The following is a 24,103-nucleotide window of genomic DNA, read 5'->3' as shown; positions in this document are numbered from 1 at the left end:
GTCTCCAGGGGCGGCGAGTCCAGGTCCCAGGCTGTTGCGCATCAGCACTGCAGGAGAACAACACACACACAAACAAACACACAGTACACTCCGTTACCTTCACTGTTTAAGTACTGTTAGCATTCTTACTTCTTATTTACAGATTTGATGTGTGTTGCTTTTAATGTATTCTTATAATTACAAGATAATCTAATTCTTTAAAATCCTTTTCGTGATCAGCGTCGTGTGTGTGTGTGTGTGAGAGAGAGAGAGAGTATATTAATGTTATAATAAGACAGATTGAGATGAAAGCGTCGCACTTGTTGCTTGATGTGATTTCCGCCTCTTCTTCCTCTTCTCCTCTCTCCGCGGCCGTATCCATGGCAACGTGATAAACCCCTCGGAGCGTCCTGTTAATTCGCATTGAGGGGTGTTTGTGCGTGCGTGCGTGTGTGTGTGTGATGTTGAGGATCCGCACCGTTCGGCGGCTCTCGGGCCGGGTTGTGGGGATTTCTGCGACTTTCGCGTGTGATCGTTAAACAGGGTGAGTGTGTGTGTCCGTGTGTGTGTGTGTGAAAGATGGGGAGCGGGTCACCATCTTCCTGTTTCTCCAGGCCGAGTGTGCAGTAAGCAATCTGTCTCACACACACACACACCGATGCACTTTAAGAACATTATCCGCTTTAATCCACTTTGCCTTCTGCTCCATGCAGGTGGACGCGGGCGGATGGAGCAGACACACACACACACACACACATAAACACTCCGAGCACCGCTTTCATGCTCCATTCTTCCTCTTCTCCTTCACGTTGGGACACACACTCCTGCTCGTTGTGACACAGCGGTGTGATTGACGCAGAGCTCCTGTTTCAGCCTCAGACATGGAGGATCCTGATATTTGGCAGCAGAAGCTGGACAACCAGGTAACCAAGTGAAGACTGTGTGTGTGCGTGTGTGTGCAGCTCAGTGCCATAAATAACAATCACTCTGTTCCATTCTGGCAGTGGAGCAAAGACTCAATCTGGCCCACAACCAAAGACATGAAGCTGCTCTGAGCCTCATCAGGTCACACTCCAGTCAGAACCACCTGTTGGTCTGGAGTGTGAGCTGCTTTAGGTCTGAGTACTGTGAGGCTTTGCAGCGTAGAGGGGAAGGGGAAGTATTCATGAGGCTTTATTCCTCTTATTCACCTTTAGTCTCTGCTTTGTTTACAAGTGTTACAGGAGCACAGGCTCTGCTCTTTATGTGCATGAAGTGTGTGTCTGCATGATGTGTGTATCTGCTGTTTGAAAGCATGTCATGACCGTAGAAAAGGGCTCATATCTGTTATGTAATAAAGTAGTTTCTCTGGCAGAGCAGCACCATGTCGCTCTACCTCACCCTCCACAGATACACACATAACTAAAGTCTTCTTCACTCACTTCATATGACTCTTTGTGTCTCACAGCGTAAACTTGTGATGAAGAACCAGCAGAAGAAGAGAGCGTACAGTCACATGGTGGTGGCCAATCAGGACACTCGGCCCAAGAGCAGGAAGCACAACCCCGTCATCTCAGAGCAGACGCCTCTGCTGATCAGCCAATCGCTGAGCAACATCTCACTGAGCGGTGAGTACCAACGCCAAGGCTGAGCGGTTCGTCACATGGTGCCGTCTGACTGACAGCTTTGTTTGCTTTTGTCTCGTGGAGATCAAGTGGAACACGCTCACGACAACCCGCTGGACGAGATCACTCTGGGAGAGAGCAGCGTCACAGCAGAGGGGTCTCCTGAAATGCCTGCTGCCCCAAAGACCATGGACCTGGACCTGGACCTGGACATCGACAGAGACAGAGACCCTGAGATGGAGAAGGAGGCGCAGGCCAAGAGGACAAAGAACAAAGACGCAAAGAAAGACAAAGACAAAGGTAAGAACATGAAGAGCAGAATGTAATCTGTGTGTTAGATCTCCTTTAATGAAGTCATCATCTGCAAACTCGCTGTTTCATCAGAGCTCAAACAAGATGACGAAGCACAGACAGAGAAGGACCACAATAAGACAAAAAGAGGCAAAAAGACCAAGAAGAAGGAGAAGGAGACGGAATCTGAAGACACGCCGGGGAAAAGCAACGCTCACAAACAAGAGACCAAAAGTAACAGCAGAGCTCCTTCACACGGCAGCACATGTAGCTCACATGTAGCTCGCATGTAGCTCGCATGTAGCTCACATGTAGCTCACATGAAGCTCTAACAGCAGTCAGTCGCACTTACACATCTTCTCTTTTACAGAGAAACACGTACAGGAGTCGTCAGAGCTCCACACGGACTCAGCGGTGGAGGCGGTAAACCTTAAAACAGACAAAGACCAAGAAAGTGACAGCGAGGAAGAGGAGGATGCATCCAGGAAACCAGTTCCTCAAACACCTAAGAAGAAGAAGAAGCTGGACACGTGTGAGTGCGCCGTGTCGGTCCGTCACGTGATCAACAGCACTTTGAATCACAGCAGATAACAAACAGAATCATACGTGTTCCCTCCACAGCCCGGTGCCAAATCAGTGAGGAGGGCGCAGAAGATGAGATCCTCCAAAGGGAGAAACCCCAGAGGAAGACCAAAGGAGAGAAAACCACACCCAGTCTGGCCTCCTTAAACTCAAACTACAGGGAGGATTCATCCTCAGGCAGCGACTCCAACGAGAGAGTGAGACACCTGACGCCGACTCGTCTCAAAGTCAAATCCGTCTTCAACACGACGATGCAACATTTTAACCTTTGGCCTTTTTCCCTGTCAGTGCTCCTCTCCGATCTCGGTGGAGGACCTGGAGAAGTTCTCCTTGCGCCCGGCTCCAAGGGACGCCACCATCCAGTGCAGGGTGACCAGGGACCGCAGAGGCGTGGAGAAAGGAATCTACCCTACCTACTACCTCCACATGGAGAAGGAGGACGGCAAGAGGGTTGGCACCCTGCTGGGACTCCATCCAGAGCTCTCTGCACACTTTGGTTTGAACCTTGTCGTTTCTACAATTTGTTCTTCTTCTTCCATTTGTGCGTTTCAAGGTCTTCCTGATGGCGGGCAGGAAGAGGAAGAAGTGCAAAACCTCCAACTATCTCATCTCCATCGACCCCACAGAGCTGTCCAGAGACACAAACAGCTACATAGGGAAGCTACGGTACGCCTCTTCATCAAGAGATACAGGGCCTTCTGTAGAATAAGCCACGCCCACTCAAGACCATCACATCATTTGTTTCAGGTCCAATGTTCTGGGCACCAGGTTCACAGTGTTTGACGGAGGAGAAAACCCGGAGAAGAAGCCTTTCATCAAAGAGTCCGAGTCTGTGCGGCAAGAGCTGGCAGCCATTTGCTACGTGAGTCCAAACGTACTCAACACACGCAACACGCAACACGCTACCTTCCCCTTTACACGTCAACATGTCCAACCTGTGACACAATCGGCCGCCATGTTGCAGGAGACCAACGTTCTGGGCTTCAAAGGTCCCAGGAAGATGACGGTGATCATCCCCGGCATGTTCCAGAATGACGAGAGGGTGTGCATCCGTCCGAAAAGCGTAAGTGAACAAAGCCCCGCCCCTTCCTGTTATAAAGCCTGTGACGGTGCTGTGACCTTCTCGTCACCTTCCCGCCCTTTTTAGGACATCGAGACTCTACTGGTTCGCCACGCCAATGGCAACACAGAGAACCTGGTGACGCTGGCCAACAAGTCGCCCTGCTGGAACGAGCAGACGCAGTCCTACGTCCTCAACTTCCACGGACGCGTCACCCAGGCGTCGGTCAAGAACTTCCAGATCATCCACCCCGACAACGGTAAGACGCCACCAACCAGGAAATGGCCGCCTTGTCTCTACGTGTCTAACTGTCTCCCTGTCTCTCTGTGTCCCTGCTGGTCTCTGATCTAGAGGACTACATCGTGATGCAGTTTGGCCGTGTGGCGGAGGACGTCTTCTCCATGGATTACTCCTTCCCCCTGTGCGCCCTGCAAGCCTTCGCCATCACGCTCTCCTCCTTCGACGGTAAACTGGCCTGTGAGTGACGCAGGAAGACGCCTCCACCTCAACGAATAATCAAGTCTCACACACTGGCAATAAATCTGAGCAGATCCAAGACCATCAAGTCCGTCCCTGAGCGGCTCTCCAACCTTTTGGAAACGTCTCAGCAAAGACAAAACATAAACACACACACACACACACACACACACACACACACACACACACACACACACACACACAGCATGAACTGACTCAGATTTCCTTCAGTTTGTGGGTGAAAGTCTGTCTGGCGTCTATAAGCAGCAGGAGAAGAAGAGTTCAATCACTAATGAGCAATAACACATCTGCCTCTTTGTATCCAGACACAAACTATTCAGTCGGCCAGCTGCTCATCTGCATACTGAAGGTAAATCCATTCTGCTGATGATCTGAATTCTAATCAGACATTTCCCTGTTTAGAGCCTCAGTTTGTTTATTTATCTTTATATTTATTTGACTTTGTTATTGGTTCTTTGTTAAGGTTTGAGTCTTTTATCCTCTTCAGGTGGACGTAATGTTTTAACTCCACAGCAGCAGATCTGAACTCTAAACTAAACAGAAGCTCTCATTACCCATAATGCCATGCTGCATGTTCTGTATCACAGCTCTGTGTATCAAACATGTTGATCTGATGCTGGGAGATCTTTTTCTACATTGACAGGTGAGGACTGTTAGAGTGCAATAAGTAATCAAGCAACTAAATAAACATGAGCTGGTTATGATGAGGGTCTGCAAGTGCTTGGTTCTTTTAGTGAAAGCGTTCACAGGGCGTCAGCTCAGCGTCTTTATCTGAGAGATTGAGGCGCTTGGTTATCGCATCGTTCAACCAGAGGAAAGAAGCGTGCAGCCAGGGGGAGACACAGATAAGAACCGCACACTTTCTCTTCTTGCGCAATACAAAGACAAGCAATGTTTCCATCAGCAGCGGGTCAGAACACCGGCGACTCACACGTCCACGCTATCACGCCGCCGCCGTGATGCTCTCAGGCGGTAAGAACCAAAATAAGTGTGTCACTCTCGGTGGTGAAGCCAAACGTTCATAGGTGTGTAGATATTAATAAGAGCTCAGAGCTGTCAGCCGAGTTAAACTGAGGCACTTCGACGCTCACGCTTCCTGTTTGAGTGTCAGGCTGCTGCTTGATATCTGACTTCAAGACTGAGAACTCTAACTGATGACCTGTAATGACCTTGTGCATGATAGTTTGTCGATTTCCTCAGAGCAAAAGGTCCAATCTGTCAGAGCTGTAATCAGATTCTCTTTACTAACTAACTAACTTTGGCCGACTCTCTGCTGCGTGTTGCTCAACAGCAACACGCCTACATGCCTGCTCAACACGTCAACATGTAACTGCAGCTCGGACACAAACACAAACACACGCAGCAAACACACATCCAGACTTTTTGAGTGTTTACCTCCTAAATGAACTTTTTAAGACTAGATGGATCAAAGCTCAGAGCTCAGTCACACACTCAGTCACACACTCAGCGTCTTCATCAGAGCTCTGGGCTGAGTCAGCAATGTTCCTGATGATGTGGGACAGGTAAAGCTCTTTGAGACATTTGTGTGTTTAACTGGGCTAAACAAAGAAACTTGACTTGACATGTTAACACAGTCTAATCCACCCTCCCGGCTTTTACACACACACACACACACCAATAACGTGTGAGTGATGAGGTCAGAGTGAGATGACTCCCCTCCCCCTTCTGATCATATAAAAAAGATTTCTTACCCACAACCGCCAGTAACCAGCAGCAGCGTGTGTGTGCATGTGTGTGGCGTCCGTGATGTGCGATGGATCCCAGTTCTGCGCCCCAGCTGATGCTGATCGTCCTCCTGCTCCTGGTATCCAGCAGCACCACCGGCTCGCTGAGTGGAAACTCTGCCATCACAGGTTACTTTGGACGTTTACAACAGATATCAGGAAAGAGAGAAAGAGAGAAAGTGTGTGTCGATGCTTTATAAATGTAAAGGCTAAGATTAAGATTACATTTATTTATCATGAGCCTGAATGTAAAGATGAGCCTGAATGTAAAGATGAGCCTGAATGTAAAGATGAGCCTGAATGTAAAGATGAGCCTGAATGTAAAGTGTTTAAATCACAGAGTAACATCGTGAGAATTAAATCAGAACTCTGTTGTTAGATTCACAAAGCGAGGCTTGGATCAATCAGGCTGACGTCTCTGTGGGCCGATGTGATGAAGGTCAGGTGATGTGTGTGTGAGGTCACAGGCCGATCCTCCGGGTTCATCTGTATCTGATGGATTTAAGATGATAGGTTTGAACTAACCTGGAAGTCAGGACGTCTCAAAGTGTCTCACCCAGCTGTGAACCTGTCTGCTGCCTCTGCTTTGTCTTTCCAGCTGTGGTCCACGATCTCCACTGTGTCAACGACTACGTGTCGACCATCAGCTGCTCTCTGAGCCTCGAGCCGCCACACAACTCAACGCACAACAGCACCTCCTACTGGCTGAGCTTCAAGTGGGCAGAGTGAGACAGGCTCCACTTCATACAGACAGACAGGTGAAGCTGCACTGAGGAGGCGTCTGGACTCATCTGTGCTTCTTCTCTCCTCAGACGAGATGATGAGTACGTGTGTATGATGTCACACACCGGCGGCCATTACTCCTGCTCCTTTGACGTAAACCAGGACGTGGAGGAGGAGGAGATCTTCGTGGACACAGACGTGTTTGAGATCTGGCTCTGTCACTCAGAGGGTGAACCCTGCAGGCTGCTGGAGGGAGAGTTTGAGCTGGTGACCCAGAGTGAGAGAGAGAGAGAGAGAGAGAGAGAGAGACACACACACACACACACACACACACAAACACACACACACACACACACGTTTCCTTTAGCGTGCTGAGGCTGAGGCTGATCTGTTCTCTCCTCTCAGTTCAGCCTAAGCCGCCCTGCTGTCTCACCGTGCACAACTCCAGCCCGTACGTCTTCAGCTGGCAGAGCGGCTATGAGGAACATCTTCCTTTCTACAACAAGGTGGACTTCCTCATGTACCAGCTGCTCTACTACCAGAGGGGAGAGGGGGAGGAAGAGGAGGAAGGCCAGAGGAAGGTAAGACAATAAGAGAGGAATATGTTCGGGATGAATGAGACCAACCTGAGCTCCACTCTGCTCCTCTTCCTCTTCTTCTCCAGGTGACTTCAGTCAGCACAGACGACAGGAACCTCTCCGTCTCTGCGGCTCACTTTGTGGCAGACGCAGACTACGTGGTGGTCGTGCGCTCCAGCCCCAATCAGGTCTACTACAGGGGCCAGTGGAGCCGCTGGTCCCCTCAGGTCCACTGGAGGACGGAGAGACGGAGGACAGACTCAGGAGACACGCCGTCTGTCTCTGGCCTAGACGTGAGAGTGGTCACCCCCTTGTGTGTGTTGGTGCTGCTCTTCCTCTTCCTGTGCTTTTGTCCTCTTAAGGGGTAAGATCCTTTCATCACCTTCGTCTTCCTCCTCTGCATCATCTCCAGACTCTAACCTTGACTCTGTTCAGGTGGAAGAGCGGCGCCTTCATCCCGACGCCGGCTCCGTACTTCCAGAGCCTCTACAGCGACCACCAAGGGGACTTCCAGGTACAGTGAGCTTCTCCTTCCGGTCCCGTGTGTGCGTGATCAGAGCCGCTCATGACTCTGCTGTGGTTTCAGAGGTGGGTGGTGACGCCGGGGAAGAGAGCGGACGAGCCGGCGGAGGAAGAGGAGGTGGAGGAGAGTCTCCAGATCCACGCCCTGACCAAATGTGAGCAGGTGCATGAGGAAGAAGAGGAAGAGGAGTCGCCGCACCAGCATCACTACGTCGTGATGAAGGGCAGCCTGTACAGCAACATGTCAGACCTGTCTCACCCCTCCGACCCGTCTGAGCCGTCCTCCAGCACGCCGTCTCTGCCGGGGCTCCCGTACGCCGCCTGCTCAGATCCGGGCTCCGGCTCCGGCCCCTCTGGGAGCCCTGCAGGAGACTCAGGGTGCTGGATCAGCAACAACTGCTCCTTTGAGAAAGACGCCCCCTGGTACAACAACGAGTACTGCACCCTGAACGCCTTCCACAGGTGCCACACGGCCGCGGCACAGCAGCAGGAGAGAGCGGCGGCCAGCAGGGACTATCAGAACCAAGCACCAGAGGAGCAGGAGGACATGTAGCACCAGATCATCAAGTCTAACTGTTCAGGTCCACACTGAGGTCCCTGTTTCAGCAGATTGATGAAGAGACACACGCTTGGAAAATGTTTCTCGTGTCGCTAAGCTAAACAGAAAGTTCTCGCTGCATTTGGATGTTATGATGTAATTTAAGCTTCACGTCTGCCTGAAGTCGTTTGTTTCCTGTCTGTGTTCAATCACAGAGTGAAGCTGATGCAGGTTTTGTAGAAACAGATTTATTTACTCCAACACATACATGAACAAAGCACCATATAAACTTAAAGTCTGATACAGAAGAAAGCCTACCTGCCTGCGTCAATGTGGCCGCTTATTTGTTTCTTAGCAAACACTCTGGATAACAAACAGACAGCCGAGGCAGCAGATTCTATCGTATATTACAGCATGCTGAATAGAAAACCTGCCAAAGGGAATTAGACAGAGCCACCTAGAGACACTAGTGAGATACAACAGTATAAAAGTGCCATTCATTATACAGCAGTGTGAAATACTGACAATGAAAGAAGCTAATTGTACAAGGAATCCATGGAAACGTAAAAGAGAGGGAAAGTAAAAAGGAATATAGACCCTGTGAGAGCAGAAGAAACAAAACAAAGAGCATTTCTTCTTTGACGACGATAAGCCTGCGTGGAGATGAGACTGGTACCGAGCTGCGTTCCCCCCTCGCCCCTGCTGCGTGAGACGCTTACTGGTTAAACTGACATGAGCGGAGCGCCGGAGCACCGCGGAGCCCCGGGACACCCGAGTCCCCCCTCCCCCCCTCCCTCCCAGCATTATGAGCCCACCGGCAAATTAAGAAACCAAACGACAGGTCAGGAGAGCGGATGGCACAGAATGTGTGTGGAGTTTAAATAGAAGTCTTTAAGCGAGTCCAGATGTGAGAGGAGCACATTCATTGAGAGAGAGAGCGAGAGAGAGAGCGAGAGAGAGAGCGAGCCAACGGGGAGCTGATGCTTGTTTGAGCCGGTCTCCTTCTTCTGCCGCCGCCGGGGTCTTCGCCCTTACGAGGGGGAGAACTTTTTGGCTTGTGCTCGAACTCTTTTTTCATATTCTACTCTGTTTTGGCTGCAAAGGGAAGCAAAAGATCAACACACGGTCAGGTTCACCTTCATCACACACACACACACACACACACACACACACACACACACACACACACACACACACACACACACACACACACACACACACACACACACACACACACACACACACACACACACACACACACACACACACACACACACACACACACACACACACACACACACACAGATCATTGATCAACAGATCATTAATCAGACATCTGAAACATCTTCAGAGTCTTCATCCCTGTTTAGATTCTTCAGTCAAACGTGTGTAAAAGTGTGTTTAGGCTTCATATTGTGTCTCAGGTTGTTCACTTTAGGGAGCCTTTACCACCTGCTGCCGCCAGAGGGCGACAAACCCCGCGGCACCGCAGAGAAGTGAGCGCAAACTAAATCGACTCAGACACACAAGGGTTAAATGTTGAGCCATCAGTGTGTTGAGTGTAAACTTTAGACACAGGAGGAGCTTCACACTAACACACTTCCTGCTCCAGCTGTGTGTGTGTGTGTGTGTGTGTGTGTGCGCGTGTGTGTCTCTCTTACCAGTAGATCGTGTAAGCCTCTGCTTGGGCTGGATCCTGGATATTTGGCTCGTTTAGGAGTTCCTGGATACCTAATAAGATCTGAGAGGGAAGAGAAGCAGATGTGAGTCACTGACTGAAGCTTCAGACGAGTGTGTTGTGTTATTGTGTGTGAAGTGGAGTGTGTGAGCTGCTGCTGAAGGTCCTCACCTGCTTTATTGTGATGGCCGGTCTCCAGTCCTTGTCCTCCTCTAGAATACTCAGGCAGACGGTGCCTGATGGATACACGTTTGGATGGAAGAGCGGAGGCTCAAATTTACCTGCAAGACACACAGACATGTAAAGAGCTCCAGTCCTGTCACACACACACGTCACATTGACATGAGACACACACACACACTAAGCATTAACATAGTGACTTAACTCTTACACACTGATGAATGTACTCAGTTTGTGTAGGGGCCACATGTTATTACTGCTGACTCTGCAGTACTAAAGGTCACATTAGGAACTGTCTGTCAAAGGTCTGACCCCTGCTGGTCAACATGAGACACGACTACTATGAGACCTGAACCCTGGTCTGCTGCTCCGGTCGGGTTTATTCACCTTAACCCCCCACTCATGTTAGAGCAGAAATATGAGTTTATAGAGAGAGAGACACACACACACACACACACACACACACACACACACACACACACACACACACACACACACACACACACACACACACACACACACACAGACAGACACACACACACACACAGACAGACACACACACACACTCACATTTGGGCGGGGAGGAGGGGTAGTCGTCCTTGAACAACATGCGGAGCTTGAACAGGCCTCCTTCCCACGGAGTCTGAGGGGAAACAACAACAACAACAGGTTAGCTTCAACTTCAATGAACTTTCATGAACTCTATCAAACTAACGGTGCGTCATGAATGATTGATGTCTGATTACAAGATAACTTAGCAAGTCAACTATGACTCATTAAAGTATGACTCATTATGTTCACACCTGAGATTTGGACTCCCTGCCGTAATCAATTGTTACTGTATACGACCACACACACACACACACACACACACACACACACACACACACACACACACACACACACACACACACACACACACACACACACACACACACACACACACACACACACACACACACACACACACACACACACACACACACACACACACACACACACACACACACTTCCTCACCCCCTTCTTTCCAGGAATGGCACATTCCCAGTTCATGAGATTCAGGGTTCCATCTGGATTTTTTGTTGGCACGGCAACAAATCCCTGTGAAAACCAAAGCAGAGAGTTTAGACTTCATGTTGAGTTTCTTCTCCTCTGAGCTGAAGTGTGGGGGTGTGTGTGTGTGTGTGTGTGCAGAGCGGCGTCCTCACAAAGGGATGGTCCTTCCGCCAGGCCTTGCGCTCCTGAGCAAGCCGGCTCAATGCGATACCAGACATGATGTTTGGACTCCTGCAGGGACACAGGAGAGGTCAAAGGTCAGATGGTGTAATAGCAGAGCAGTGCACACACACACACACACACACACACACACACACACACACACACACACACACACACACACACACACACACACACACACACACACTGAGGGGGTCTGATCCTCAGATCTCCATACAAAACAACTGACATCAGCCCAAAACAAACCAGGATCATGAAGCAGTGCAACCATCACAGAGCTCTGGACTCATGACAGCGACATAAACAACACGCAGGCAGCAGGGACATCTCTGACACTCTGGACATCTCTGACACTCTACTGTCCCCAGAACCTCCAGAACCTTCACAGCATCCTTCAGACCTCCACTCTCACTCAGTAAATAACTTCACAGTCTCGGTTATTGTGGTTCATGTTAGCAAAGTTAGCTGGTAGAGTAGACCTTTAAAGCTCCTCACGCTCTCCACTTTGCGACTTTCCGCCTAAACTACGAGAGAAGCGGCGCAAACAGAGTAGCGCCGTGTGACTTTGATGAGCACTGGACACGGCGGAAACTTGCCGGCTGCACATTTGTCCGCCAGCTAACGGGGGCTAAGTGGAGTTAGCGGGCTAGCCGGTTAGCTGCTAGCTCGTGTGCGGCAGAATCGCTCGCGCTCCAGCCCATCAGGCGCTGACACGGCCCGATGCGGCACAAAGATGCGCTAATGCTTCATCCGGACCAGACTCTGGCGCGGCAGATGCCAGCGATGCCTCCATTTAAAGGTTAAATCCATATGTATGTAGATATGTGAAGTATAAATAAGGAATCATCCAGATCTTAACCCGTTAAAGAGCCGGGACAAAGAACGGCAGCGGTGAGAGGCGCACATTTATGCATTGCCAAACTAGCGAAAATGGCGCAAACTCAAGCGAATCAAATATGTGTCTACGCGGAGCAGATGGCGGTGTGGAACGGAGTGTGTGCGCTCTTACCTTTCTGTGTGTCTGCGGTGTGTGTGTTGATCAGGCCAGATGAATTAATCGTGCTCAGATCGGGTTAAACCTTGTAAAGTTTCCCTCCTGAAAAAGCGAAGCGTTGCGAGTCAAGCCAGACACTCACACAGCGAAACAAACAGTTACCCGTCACGTACTTCCGTTTCTGCTCAAATACGCTTTTGTCCGCCACACGCTGTGTTTATGTTTTCACGGTCAGTGGTTTTAAGTGTTAACCTGTTTCTAAATATTCTCCATAATTTTAACTTGTTATATGCGTAATACTCAACATTGTACTTGGCCAAAATAATCTCTATTGCCGGCGCTCCGTGCATTTTAAGCGTCTTTGAGTTGTTGGAGTATCATCTTCGTCTTACAGTTGTACGTTGCTTTTGCGCACTACGACATTTTTTCTGTTTTACCTAGATAAAAAGTGAAAAAAATCTAATTCTGACAAAGTACTTAAATGCTTAGTGGTGTTTATTACGATCACACTGCTACGCGTCATATTGTTAGTAGCTTTACATTACTTTACAGTTTCCTATCTAATTTCAACCGTGCGCAGGCGCGTGGTATCCCATTCCAGGCAGTGGATGAGGACGGCTCCATCTTTACTTATATATCATCTTGGTCCGGCCTACAGACCAATGGCCTAAAGGACCACTTTTCACATAGAATGATCGAATACACCGTTAAAACAGCATTTATATTACATCGTATGACATTTGTAGTCTTGATAAATAAATGTATAACATTGTTTTACAGTATTTGAATAAATAAACCAAATATAGCCTCTACATTTTAACAGGCAATTCCTTTGGACAACTATGTCACTGGAAATATTTCAATGCCACAGGAGGGCGCTATTTACCTAGAATACCGATAAATTGCCCTAATCGCAGGTCCCATTATTTAAGCAGGTGTCGTGTGCCTTTGTATTTGTAATAGTTTTGCCGACTGAACATGTAAAAGAAGAAAACATTCCTATGTTTCTACAACTTAAACAAAGTGAATGCATTAAGCATCACAAGTGAGCAATAACGAACATGCAAAGATATGAATGACAACATTTTATTGGGGTTACCTTATACAAGACCATATAGATCTATCTCCTTAAACTCATACATAGTTTGTACACTTTAAATATTGCATAAGATCATATAGAAGTGACCAATGAAGTGATATGAGAACCTTATTCATTAACATAATTAGATTGAGGAAAGATGACACATTTGTCCCTCTGGTAAAGTGTGATCATCTTCCTCCATGCATTACAGTGGTGTGTGGCCGGTGAACTGAATGCTAAACAAACTGGGCACTTACAAGTATTAGGCTACAGATTTAATAAGTTTGTCTGTCACGTGAAATGATTATCAATGCCAAACTGTGTGAGGGGCATCTTCAAAGGTAACCAGGCGTTGAAATGGAGTTAAACTGTTTACCAAACGTTACAAAAAACTCAAACTGAAGCTAACCAAACAAAGAACACTTTAAATCTCAATGCAACAAGGCTCAAAAGACTCAAAGTCAAGTTTCCCTCCGAGCCTCCTTAGAGCTCACGGTAAAACAGAGCATCACTGAATTCAGAGGGGGGGAGATTGTCTGCAACGCTGGAGCATAGGCTGGGAGAAGGTGTGTGTGGACTGGAGAGGGGCAGTCAAACTAACCAGACATATGTTCATATAGATATATACAGTATACAGGGAGTGCAAGACAGTAAGGAACTGGAAGGCTTCAGAATACTATAGCAAATGTAAACACAGCCTAGCTCTGGCAGGAGAATCCAGTCCACATTGATTAAACCTCTTTGCAGATCTCAAATGTTGCACTTTGAAAGCCCTTATGTGTGTGTGTGTGTGTGTGTGTGTATACATATGTGTACATATCAAAAACATGCATTCACACTTTTACACCCGACAATATAAAATTGTGTTTTTTTTGTCAGGTGTGTGTGTGTGTGTGAACAAGTGAGTAAATGTAAATGGAGGTTTGTGTGTCGTGTGTGTATGTACAAAGTGAGCCAGCAGTAAGAACGACATCACTCATCCCTGACACCAACATGTGGAGCAGTCACACACATAAGACATTGGATTTTGGTCATCGGGGGGGGAAAAAGGCAACACTAACTTATTACTGGTGATTAAAACATCCAACCTATCAAAACACACCACAAACCTGAAACAAGTGGCTATAAAAAAAACCTATTTACATCACAGGCTGAAAGCAGTGTGTAGCACAGTGTGTAGCACAGTGTGTAGCACAGTGTGTAGCACAGTGTGTAGCACAGTGTGTAGCACAGTGTGTAGCACAGTGTGTAGCACAGTGTGTAGCACAGAGACGCTGCCCTGTAGCAAACCTACACTGGACGCTTAGAGGAGCCTAACTGCATCACACTGCAGGGAGAAGAGAACAGGTTGGTTTTAAATGTAACAGTCATCTTGGTAGCTTTGTTATTGGATATGAGAAGACGGGCCGGGCGCCTCACCTCTCTACAGTCCTGTACAAACGATGCAAAGAGAGATGGTAACATTGTCAAGACCTTTCTAGCTTTAATGGATCCAGTATAAGCAGCTTCAGACAGAAGCTGTGTTTCTATACAGTGTACAAAACGTGCAGTTTCTTTGTAAAGAGTTAAATATTAATATTGGACTTGGATTATTTACAAACCAGAACAGAAACTCTTATGGATATGAACAGAACTTCCTTCACCGCGGCCTTCAAACTGATCCAGACCCCCAAAAACGCTTCCCACCCTCTAAACGCTCCTGACAGCAGACGCTCCTGCTCAGAGGCTGGAGGGTGCAGGTGAGGGAGGAAGTCCACGTCTGACTGAACTCCAGCATGGAGCTCAGTCACATCGGATCACTCTGGGCCCAATCAACTCACAGCTTTCAAATCTTTGGGAAAGATCTTTTTCGAGCTGTGTTTCTCATTAATCGCATCATAAAAACACAGACTTCCCTTGTTGTGAGTGATGGTTGAGACGTGGAGCCTCTTGTTCTCCCTCACACACACACACACACACACACACACACACACCCTGAGTGACTCGTTGGCCCAACATGATGACGGCCACAACCCAGAGGAGCGTCAAACATCTGCAGGTTAGAACTCATGACTTTAGAAGAGGAAAAAGAAATCTTGCCGCTAATTAAAACTAAATAATAATAAAGAAGAAGAAACAGTCCAGTTTAAACGTACAGGCACAGATCGTCAGTAAACACGCTTATTTACACCAGGACATGAAAACAAACTGAGGGAAACACAGGAGAAATGCCCCCCCGCCCCCCCTCTAATCTCAACTGTGCCACATGTTCCTCCACAAAGATGATATGTTGGCATGGTAACACCTGGAGCCTCATAATACTGAGTCCTCTTCACATGCGGGAGCCTCTCTCCTGCAGAATCTACAAGAGAAGAAGAAGAAGGAGAAGACAGGGTGAGCAGATGAGTTTGAATTCCTGTGTGTGTGTGTGTGTGTGTGTGTGTGTGATTGTGGGCCCCTCAGCTCAGCTAATCCACACACACACACACACACACTCTCACCCTGACCTGGTCGTGGGATTAAAGCATCACCATTTCACATTTTGGGTCAAATCTGACATAAATCCTTTAAGACGAGCTTCATGCTGTCAGGTCTCTGTAAACATGCAGCAGCTGCTCTCTTCATGCCGGAGTCTTCATCACTTTGTCCTCATTTTTGTACACAACACACCCAACTAAACTAAACTCTGTGTGTGTGTGTTTGTCCTCGCCAGTAAACCAGTGCTGCATTTGAAAACATCCAGCAGCACAGAACAAACATTCACTTATGTTTACACACACACACACACACACACACACACACACACACACACACACACACACACACACACACACACACACACACACACACACACACACACACACACACACACACACACACACACACACACACACACACACACACACACACACACACACACACACACACACACACACACACACACACACACACACACACACACACACACACACAGGCTCACCTTTGCCTTCTCACTGGGCTCACTGTTCGTCCCGTACGATTGGTTGTGCAGCTCCTTGGAGACGACGCACAGGAACTCGGCTTGGTCCTCGTTTCCGTAGTTGTAAGATGAGCCGATGCTGACCAGCTACGCACACACACACGCACACACACACACACACAGAGAGAGAGGGAGAGAGAGACAAAGTGAGCTCTGGGTTGCTCTGGCGTCTCAGATGGAGCAGCAGGAGGTTTCATGAAGCGGTGAAGGCAAAGCTTAAAGTGCACAGCGTCTGCAGGCTCCGCCCCTTTACAACCAAATGGTCACTGCATTACATTGACCCACGGTGTGTATGTCGTGTCCACACACACATACACACACACACACCAGGGGTCTGAATGGGACAGTATAATGCAGCTGAGTGTGTGGAGCTGCAGATGAGCCAAACCCAAACTGAAGAGGGAGGAAACATAAGAAGACTCAGCACAGAGAGAAGCCGGAGGACAGACGGGACAGAAAGGGAGGACACGTCCACAGAGACACAACCAGAGAGGGGAGGGGAGGACATGCAGGGACAAGGAGGGACACCACGGAGGAGCCAGGTGGACAGGAGGGACGTCCTCAGTGAATGGAGGAGGTTATGTTACGACGAAGCAGCCGGAGGCCTTTTAGAGCGGGGGGGGCGAGGGGGGGGCGGGGCTTTCTACAGATCAATGAGATCAATACTCAATCAATCATTACTGACTCTGTCCTGCCAGCTTCACTCCGACGCTGTTTTGGTTTGAAATCAGGAGTAAAATCCAAAGACAACGGCAGGCAGGATGGACCACACACACACACACACACACACACACACAGAGAAAAACAGAGCCGTTCCTCCGCCAGAAGAATGACTGCTTTTCCCTCTGAGTGTGAGTGTGAGTGTGTGTGTGTGTGTGTGTGTGTGTGTGTGTGTGTGTGTGTGTGTGTGTGTGTGTGTGTGTGTGTGTGTGTGTGTGTGTGTGTGTGTGTGTGTGTGTGTGTGTGTGTGTGTGTGTGTGTGTGAGCCCAGGTGTGCATGTTCAGACACGCAGCGCCTCATTAGCCTCCTCTGCCACAGCCTTGTTGTTTGTTAAAGCGTTCTCGGTCACGTGATGCGGCCACGCAGCAGAATAACAGCCGGCGGTGAGACGAGCGGCGACTCGACCGACTCGTCTCACCGCCGCCGACACCAAACACTCAGACTCGTGTGTGAGACTCGGGTTGTTTATCACGCAAACCTGCAGAGTCTGCAAGAGCAGCTCAGCTCGTCCGTCTCTGCGTTTGCATAAGGAGTGTTTCCCCCCTGCACCCAACACGTGTGTGTGTGTGTGTGTGTGTGTGTGTGTGTGTGAGCAGATTAGTCAAAGGTGAGGGACAACCTTTCACACACACACACACACACGGCACGCCCAAACGGCTGCTTCAGAAACCTGTTGTTGGCGCCTGTGACTACGAGTCGGGCGAGAAGTCACAAACGAGCGGAACAAACGAACACGCAAAGAGAAATACAAAAACAGGGGCAACGACCAAAAGCTGCGTCTGTGTGAGACAAATGAGTGTGTGTGTGTGTGTGTGTGTGTGTGTGTGTGTGTGTGTGTGTGTGTGTGGACGACATGGGGGGGGACCATGCAGTGACCAGCCCATGGACAGGAAGTTGTGGGACACACCTCTCCGCTGTTGTGCGGCACAGCAGGCTCCTCCCCCTTCACCTCCCTTGACACAATCAGCAGAAACTCTGCCTGGTGGTCTCGGCCGTAACCTATACTGACAAGCTGCAACGACCAATCAGAGCACAGAGGAGATGAGGCCCGGAGGACACCGGTGCACACATGGAGAACAAGGTGCCACGTCCCAATACTGAGCACTGAGCGGGTCAGTGTGGGGTCAAAGGTCAGAGCGGGGCGGCTGAAGCACATGAACGGAGGAAGACTTGTGTGTGGGGCGAGGGGGAGGGAGGGGGCGGGGCTTTTACCTGCTCAAACTTCCAGCCGTCAGACATGGTGGACACCATCTGAGTCAGCTCCTCCTCCTGGCACTGCAGCACCCGGTACACATGCTTCACTGGAGCCTGCACAGGAGGAAGAGGAAGAGGAGTCAATAATTAAACAAAGGGCGGCTCGGTGGAGACGGCGCACTGCGTCCACGCCGACGCCTTCACACACCTGTGACGTCTTGCAGTCGCGTTCCCTGATCTTGTCTTTGAGGAGCTTTATTAGTGACGTGATGTTGTAGAACTCGGCTTCTTCCAGCACGCCTGAGGAGTGAGGAAGAGGAGCACAGAGGAGGAAACATGAAGGAGCTGCAGGAAGGCGACTGAGCCACAGTGAGGTGTGTGTGTGAGCGTTACCTTCCTCTGCCAGGTCTCTGTTCAGCACCAGCTTCCCGTGTCTCAGGTAGTTGAGCACCGGGCCAAAGTACGTGGGGTCTCTGTCGATGAGGTACGCTCCGGTCTCATCCTGAAGAGGAGGAAGAGGAAGAAGAGGAGAGAAGAGGGTCACCTTAGAACGGCATTCTGGGAAAAGGCGGGAGCTGAATTCAACTCAGGGGATCGGAATTATGAGAGCGGCTCCTGTGCTAATAATCTATACAGGGGCGGGCGCACACACACACACGCTCTGGGATATCACTCCCGTATCCCCCGGGCGGTGGGTCTGATCCCGTGCTCCCGGCCTCAGGGTATTCCCCTTCATCATAAGTGCTGTGATTAGAAGGCGTCCGTCTCGTGGGGAGACGAGGCTGAAACAATTAGAGCAGAACAGAAAACCATTTGGAGCAGCAGAGCGACTCCACAGAGACGCTCTGCTGGCCGGGTGTGTGTGTGTGTGTGTGTGTGTGTGTGTGTGCAGAGACTTAAAGTCTTCAGTCTGACAGCAGGAGGATCACAGCTCCGTCCTGCTCACAAGAGTTCAACCTTTAAGGCTTCCAGGTGCAAACACCATGAATTCGGTGCTCAGACCACCCACCCACACACACACACACACACACACACACACCACAGCCCTCATTCATGCACCCTCACACTCCAGTGACACGCGTCCACAGATGGCCCTGCTTCATCAGTCCACAGATTGGTGGAGTTGGGCGCCAGCAGCCATTACCTTGCTGTGTAATGAGGGACAGTCCCAGAGCGTTCCCTTCAGTAATGAAGCTCTGAGCCCTCTCAGCTGATTAACCTGCTTTACTGACTAAAATACACCGGCAGAGCCCGACGGAGGCCTGAGCTCATCTCATTACTGTGCTGCTTCTTCTTCTTCTTCTTCCTCCCCTCGGGATCAGAGCCCAGCAGAGCTCCGCCCGGCCTCAGCTCAGACCTACAAACTTCTACAAACCCAAAAGAAACTTCATTCCAAAGCGGCCCAGTCTGTGCTGCTGCTCTTACTAACTGTCACTAAACCATTAACTCCACTCTCTGCTCCCCCGTCGGGCTGACAGTGAGACAGCTTCTGGGGGTTCTGCTGGGGGAGCAGGGGGGGCCCGGTCTGGCCCCCGACCGACCCGTTTCAGAGAGCTGATAATGGGGGCCCGGCCTTGAGAGGGACGCCGGCCCAGAGGACACAAAGGAGACAGTGTTTTAATTACAAACAAGAGGCCGCGTCTCTGGGGCCCAGGGAGGGGGAGGCAACAAACAGAGGGGGGGAGGTGAAACACACACACACACACACACACACACACACACACAGTGGAGTCATACTAACACAGCTCATCAGCTTCATGTAGTGAAGAACACTTCTTCACCTAACGACAGCCACACACACAACAATGAGGAGCACAGACAGGTTTGTCTCAGAGGCGACCCGGTCAGGAGTCTGTTGGTGTAAACACGGTAGGGGGGGGGAGGAGCAGCACTCAGACCTCAGACCTCCTCCTCCTCCTCCTCCTCCTCTTCACACTGAGAGCTCCAAGAGGCCACGTTTGTCTTCAATCCTTAAAAAGCGTTTGTCAGACAATCGTCCCCCCCGGGCCGGCGTAGTTAGCAGGGCGGGCGTCACTTCTTGCTGTATCGCTCTAATCGCTCTGCACAATACACAGGAAATACCAGGGTGACCCAGCCCTTGAGCAAATGAAATTGGATAAAGCTTTGTGCTGACACCGTTAAGGCTGAAAGTCAATCTGTGATACAGCAAAACCCCGCAGCTCGTCTGCCTCACAGTGCTACAGAGGGTCTGGGGAGATTCTCTGCTTCACTTTGCTCAGGCCGAGTCGTCCCTCAGCAGGCCACCCTCACTGGAGCTGAGCCTGAGTGCAGGCGCCCTGAGGAATCGCTGCCTCAAGGTGTTCAGCTGATCTTGAATCACATGATGAGCTCCTTCGCCGAGCTGAAGTCTGACCCGTGTAGCGTAGGAGCACGAGTCCCACTGGAGCAACCAGCAGTGATGACATCGTGACATCTGCCTTCATCTCCTCAACACACACACACACACACACACACACACACACACACACACACACACACACACACACACACACACACACACACACACACACACACACACACACACACACACACACACACACACACACGCACACACACACACGACACCAAGGCTGCTTTACGTCAAAATATCATCCAAGTGTGACTTTAACCAGGCAGGAGGAAGTGTGTGAATACGTCCAGGAGGTTTCTGACAGAGGAGGAGTGTGTGAGGCAGTAAGTGAGCAGCTCCTCTGGACGCTGGGCCGTCAGGATGAGAGGAGGCTAAGTAGGTCTGCTGCTAAGCTGCTCAGCCGGGAAATCATTGCCACCTGAAGCTATGGGAGAGCAGAAATGTCAATCGGAGGTGAGGGAAGCTTAAAGAGAAACCTTTAGGGTGCAGAGAAGTCCCTTCCATCATAGGTGTGTGTGTGTGTGTGTGTGTGTGTGTCACAGGGCCGTATCCTCCTTCACAGTTAAATGTGTGTATTGTAACTGTAGCTTCCTGTCTGTTGTGAATAAGGCAGAGAGTCACGTTTGATTTACCCACGGCACAGCAGAGTCAGAGTCACGTTGAGCAAAAAGGGAGAGCAGGAGGAGGGGAGAGGGGAGGAGAGGAGAGGAGAGGAGAGCACCTTTAAATATTTACATTGCTTGCTTCAGTGTGCACAGGCATGACATGCAGCCATGTTTAATGCCTCATTCACAGCATTAAATATGGCTGTACTTTATACACACACACACACACACACACACACACACACACACACACACACACACACACACACACACACACACACACACACACACACACACACACACACACACACACACACACACACACACACACACACACACACACAACTTCTTCAGGCAGCAAATGGATATGAATATGAAAAGGACATATGAAAGGAACAAGACCCCTTTGTGATGGGGGTGTTTGAAAAATTGATGCAGCAGCTCTCAAAGCTACACGGCTGATCTGAGCCTAAGTGGTCTTGGGCTGAGTAGCTTGAGACTCAGCACAGCGACGTGCATCACTGAACCATGCTCAATGTTTGTGAACAAATGCCTAAAATACACTACAGGCACTATGAATTAGTCAGTGCTGGCTGATAACGCTCCAGTCTGAATGTGAGAGGAAGAACAGGACAGCGAGGAGTCCCACTCTGACCGGGGCTGCACGCTGTCTATTCTAATAAAAGCGTATAGATGCGGCGCTGTGAGGCAGTGTGTGTACGCTGTGTGTGTACGAGTGCACTTCCTCCACTTTCTCCCTGGTCCACACCGACGTGCAACACAGGCTCCAGTCAACAACATGAATAATGCAGCTCTCCTCAAGAGTCCTGCTGAAGCACGTCAGCCTGCGTGACTGAAACCGCACGCTGCCTCGGCCGGGAAACTACATAACGCCTTCGCCCAAACACCCAGCTCAGCGGCGAGCCCTCTTCTTTACCGGGCTTCCTTAACGCACAGCAAACAACCGAAACATGACGACACACATGTACAGTTTGAGCTTAAGGGTGGAGTTTAACCCTGAGCCTCGTGTCTTAACTCAGTGTAGGGAGGTGTGGTCCATTAAGACACGGAGCTGAGATGAGCTGAGCTGATGGGAGGATAAAGTCAGGGAAAGCAAGCCGATTACTGACAGATTAAGATATTTGCATAAATCATGAGATGAGCCACGGTCTTATCTTCAAATAAAGACAGGCGGGGGTGAGGGGCCGACCAAAACAATGTGTAATGAGGCTGTGAAGAAGCGATCCATATAGGCACTAATACATGGTGCTGGACACACACACACACACACACACACACACACACACACACACACACACACACACACACACACACACACACACACACTGCTGTCACGCTGTCACAGGGCAGATGGATGAACAGAGAGGGGCCTGCTTGTGGACCAATGAGGCCATTCAGGGAGATGAATGACTTCATCACGGTAGTCAGCCGTCCCTCACCCCTCTCAGCCCGCTGTCATGAGAGAGCAGCACCGGCGGCACCGGGTCGGATTCTACAGAACCTCAGAGATGAGGAGGCTAAATGTCCACAAGCTGATTCACTAAACTACACACGAGCACTGCATAGAGCTTGATCATATTAATAAGACTGTGTGAATGTGAATGATGTTGATATTACACACACACACACACACACACATTACTACATTACATTTACAGTTCTATGTTTCATCACTTTCCCCTCAGAATTAGCTATGAAATTAGAATATTAACCATGACAACACGCCCCAAATAAATAAATATATTTTAGAGATACTAAATAAATAAAAAAAATATAGAGTTTTTGTTTTTGTCAATAGTCAAATTTAAATTTCCCGAGCTAGCCTGCGTGTAGCGTAACGCGCTACAATGGCCTCGGACAGTTAAAGTTTCAAACTACTGTGGAGACTTTTATAAACTTAATAAATGCTCTATAACACTTAAACTAAACGCTGTAACTTGTGTTTCCATAAGCAAGATCGAGCTGACATATTGATGGACTAATTCAAAGAGCAGGCAAGCTTCTTATTGAATTAAGCGCCGCTAAGTTACGGAGGCTAGCGGGCTCATATGTCACGGGTTGACTGTCGGAATCTAGCTAGCTGAACAGGCTAGGTTAGCTACCCCGCAGAAAAATCAATAAAAGCGTGAATATAATAATAATACAAAGGCGGTGCCTTAATGTGAAGATGGATGATTAATGGAGCGAGTTGGCGAATAACGCGGCGGCCACATAGTAAGAAGTTTGGGGCGAATTTGTCCAACATCCTGCGCCGTAAACTAGCAGAGTAACTAGCCCGCCTAGCTTAGCCGTTACCTTGTCGGAGTCGAGCTCGGGGTCAGCCTGGCTCAGCCTGTACAGGAACGACTTGGGGTCCCGGCACAGCGTCTGCCGGGTGGTGAGGAAGTATGTCCCCCCGACGTTCAGACGGAGCCACTTCGACGCTCCGGCGCCCGGTAAAATGCTCTTCTCCACCGGAGATTGAGCCAAGGATCTCCGGTGAACGGAACCGCTGCTGTCGGAGCTGTTCTCCGCCATGCCTCCCTCTCTGGCTGCTCTCCTCCACCCTCGGCTCGGCTCGGCTCGGTTCTGTTCGGCTCGGATCGGCTCGTCTGTCGTTCTGCCTGCTCGGCTCACAGGAAAGATCTCGGGCTGCAAGTTGGAGCGCACGACGACTCATGCAAAGCGGGGAGCAGCCTCGGCCACTCCTACCGACACACACACACACACACACACACACACACACACACACACACACACACACACACACAGTTGTTCTGCAGATGAGGCCGCCGATGATGATGATGATGATGATGATCCTCTCTCTTCATCTCCATCACAACTTTCCCTCCCTTGTACTCAAACTTAAGTAAATGTCACGACACGTATTAATAATGGGCCGGTACTTTATTTACATGCTGCAA

The 24,103-nt window shown here is 49.6% G+C and overlaps 4 protein-coding genes across 8 annotated transcripts; 2 read left to right on the top strand and 2 right to left on the bottom strand.

Annotated features, from left to right (window-relative positions):
• Window positions 1-743: 743 nt before the first annotated feature.
• LOC143015587 (tubby protein) lies at window positions 744-4,067 on the top strand. The gene is made up of 12 exons (XM_076169617.1): window positions 744-902; window positions 1,427-1,586; window positions 1,668-1,883; window positions 1,968-2,108; window positions 2,245-2,406; window positions 2,496-2,653; window positions 2,745-2,906; window positions 3,010-3,122; window positions 3,204-3,318; window positions 3,421-3,519; window positions 3,604-3,775; window positions 3,868-4,067. The coding sequence occupies exons 1-12, from the start codon at window positions 861-863 to the stop codon at window positions 3,999-4,001; spliced, it is 1,674 nt and encodes a 557-aa protein (XP_076025732.1). The 5' UTR covers window positions 744-860; the 3' UTR covers window positions 4,002-4,067.
• Window positions 4,068-4,891: 824 nt separating this feature from the next.
• On the top strand, window positions 4,892-8,223 carry LOC143015588 (interleukin-21 receptor). 4 transcript variants are annotated; one of them, XM_076169620.1, is made up of 8 exons: window positions 4,892-4,986; window positions 5,740-5,888; window positions 6,358-6,475; window positions 6,572-6,759; window positions 6,888-7,063; window positions 7,147-7,424; window positions 7,496-7,574; window positions 7,647-8,223. In XM_076169620.1, the coding sequence occupies exons 2-8, from the start codon at window positions 5,789-5,791 to the stop codon at window positions 8,133-8,135; spliced, it is 1,428 nt and encodes a 475-aa protein (XP_076025735.1). In that variant the 5' UTR covers window positions 4,892-4,986; window positions 5,740-5,788; the 3' UTR covers window positions 8,136-8,223. The 4 variants fall into 4 exon arrangements, with proteins under 4 accessions (XP_076025735.1, XP_076025733.1, XP_076025736.1 ...); XM_076169618.1 differs by having other exon boundaries at window positions 6,358-6,484; XM_076169621.1 differs by lacking the exon at window positions 5,740-5,888 and having other exon boundaries at window positions 4,909-4,986; window positions 6,358-6,484.
• A 125-nt stretch (window positions 8,224-8,348) lies between these two features.
• Window positions 8,349-12,383, bottom strand: ube2ib (ubiquitin-conjugating enzyme E2Ib). The gene is made up of 7 exons (XM_076169623.1): window positions 12,225-12,383; window positions 11,188-11,266; window positions 10,997-11,080; window positions 10,549-10,621; window positions 9,970-10,079; window positions 9,782-9,861; window positions 8,349-9,215 (listed from the first exon to the last, which is right to left on the bottom strand). Exons 2-7 carry the CDS (start codon window positions 11,251-11,253, stop codon window positions 9,152-9,154), a joined length of 477 nt encoding a protein of 158 aa, XP_076025738.1. The 5' UTR covers window positions 11,254-11,266; window positions 12,225-12,383; the 3' UTR covers window positions 8,349-9,151.
• An 898-nt stretch (window positions 12,384-13,281) lies between these two features.
• LOC143015606 (BTB/POZ domain-containing protein KCTD5-like) lies at window positions 13,282-23,935 on the bottom strand. Of its 2 annotated transcripts, XM_076169652.1 has the most exons (7): window positions 23,496-23,935; window positions 18,597-18,705; window positions 18,412-18,503; window positions 18,222-18,317; window positions 17,917-18,021; window positions 16,250-16,375; window positions 13,282-15,631 (listed from the first exon to the last, which is right to left on the bottom strand). In XM_076169652.1, exons 1-7 carry the CDS (start codon window positions 23,715-23,717, stop codon window positions 15,602-15,604), a joined length of 780 nt encoding a protein of 259 aa, XP_076025767.1. In that variant the 5' UTR covers window positions 23,718-23,935; the 3' UTR covers window positions 13,282-15,601. The 2 variants fall into 2 exon arrangements, with proteins under 2 accessions (XP_076025767.1, XP_076025768.1); XM_076169653.1 differs by lacking the exon at window positions 17,917-18,021 and having other exon boundaries at window positions 23,496-23,925.
• Between the last annotated feature and the right edge of the window lie 168 nt (window positions 23,936-24,103).

This window comes from Genypterus blacodes, unplaced genomic scaffold (assembly GCF_046128005.1).
Source record: "Genypterus blacodes isolate CSIRO-AG114 ecotype Tasmania unplaced genomic scaffold, CSIRO-AGI_Gbla_v1 ptg000209l_1, whole genome shotgun sequence".
NCBI lineage: Eukaryota > Metazoa > Chordata > Actinopteri > Ophidiiformes > Ophidiidae > Genypterus > Genypterus blacodes.
Note: the sequence above shows the minus strand (reverse complement) of the source record. Positions and strands in the feature narration are given on the sequence as shown.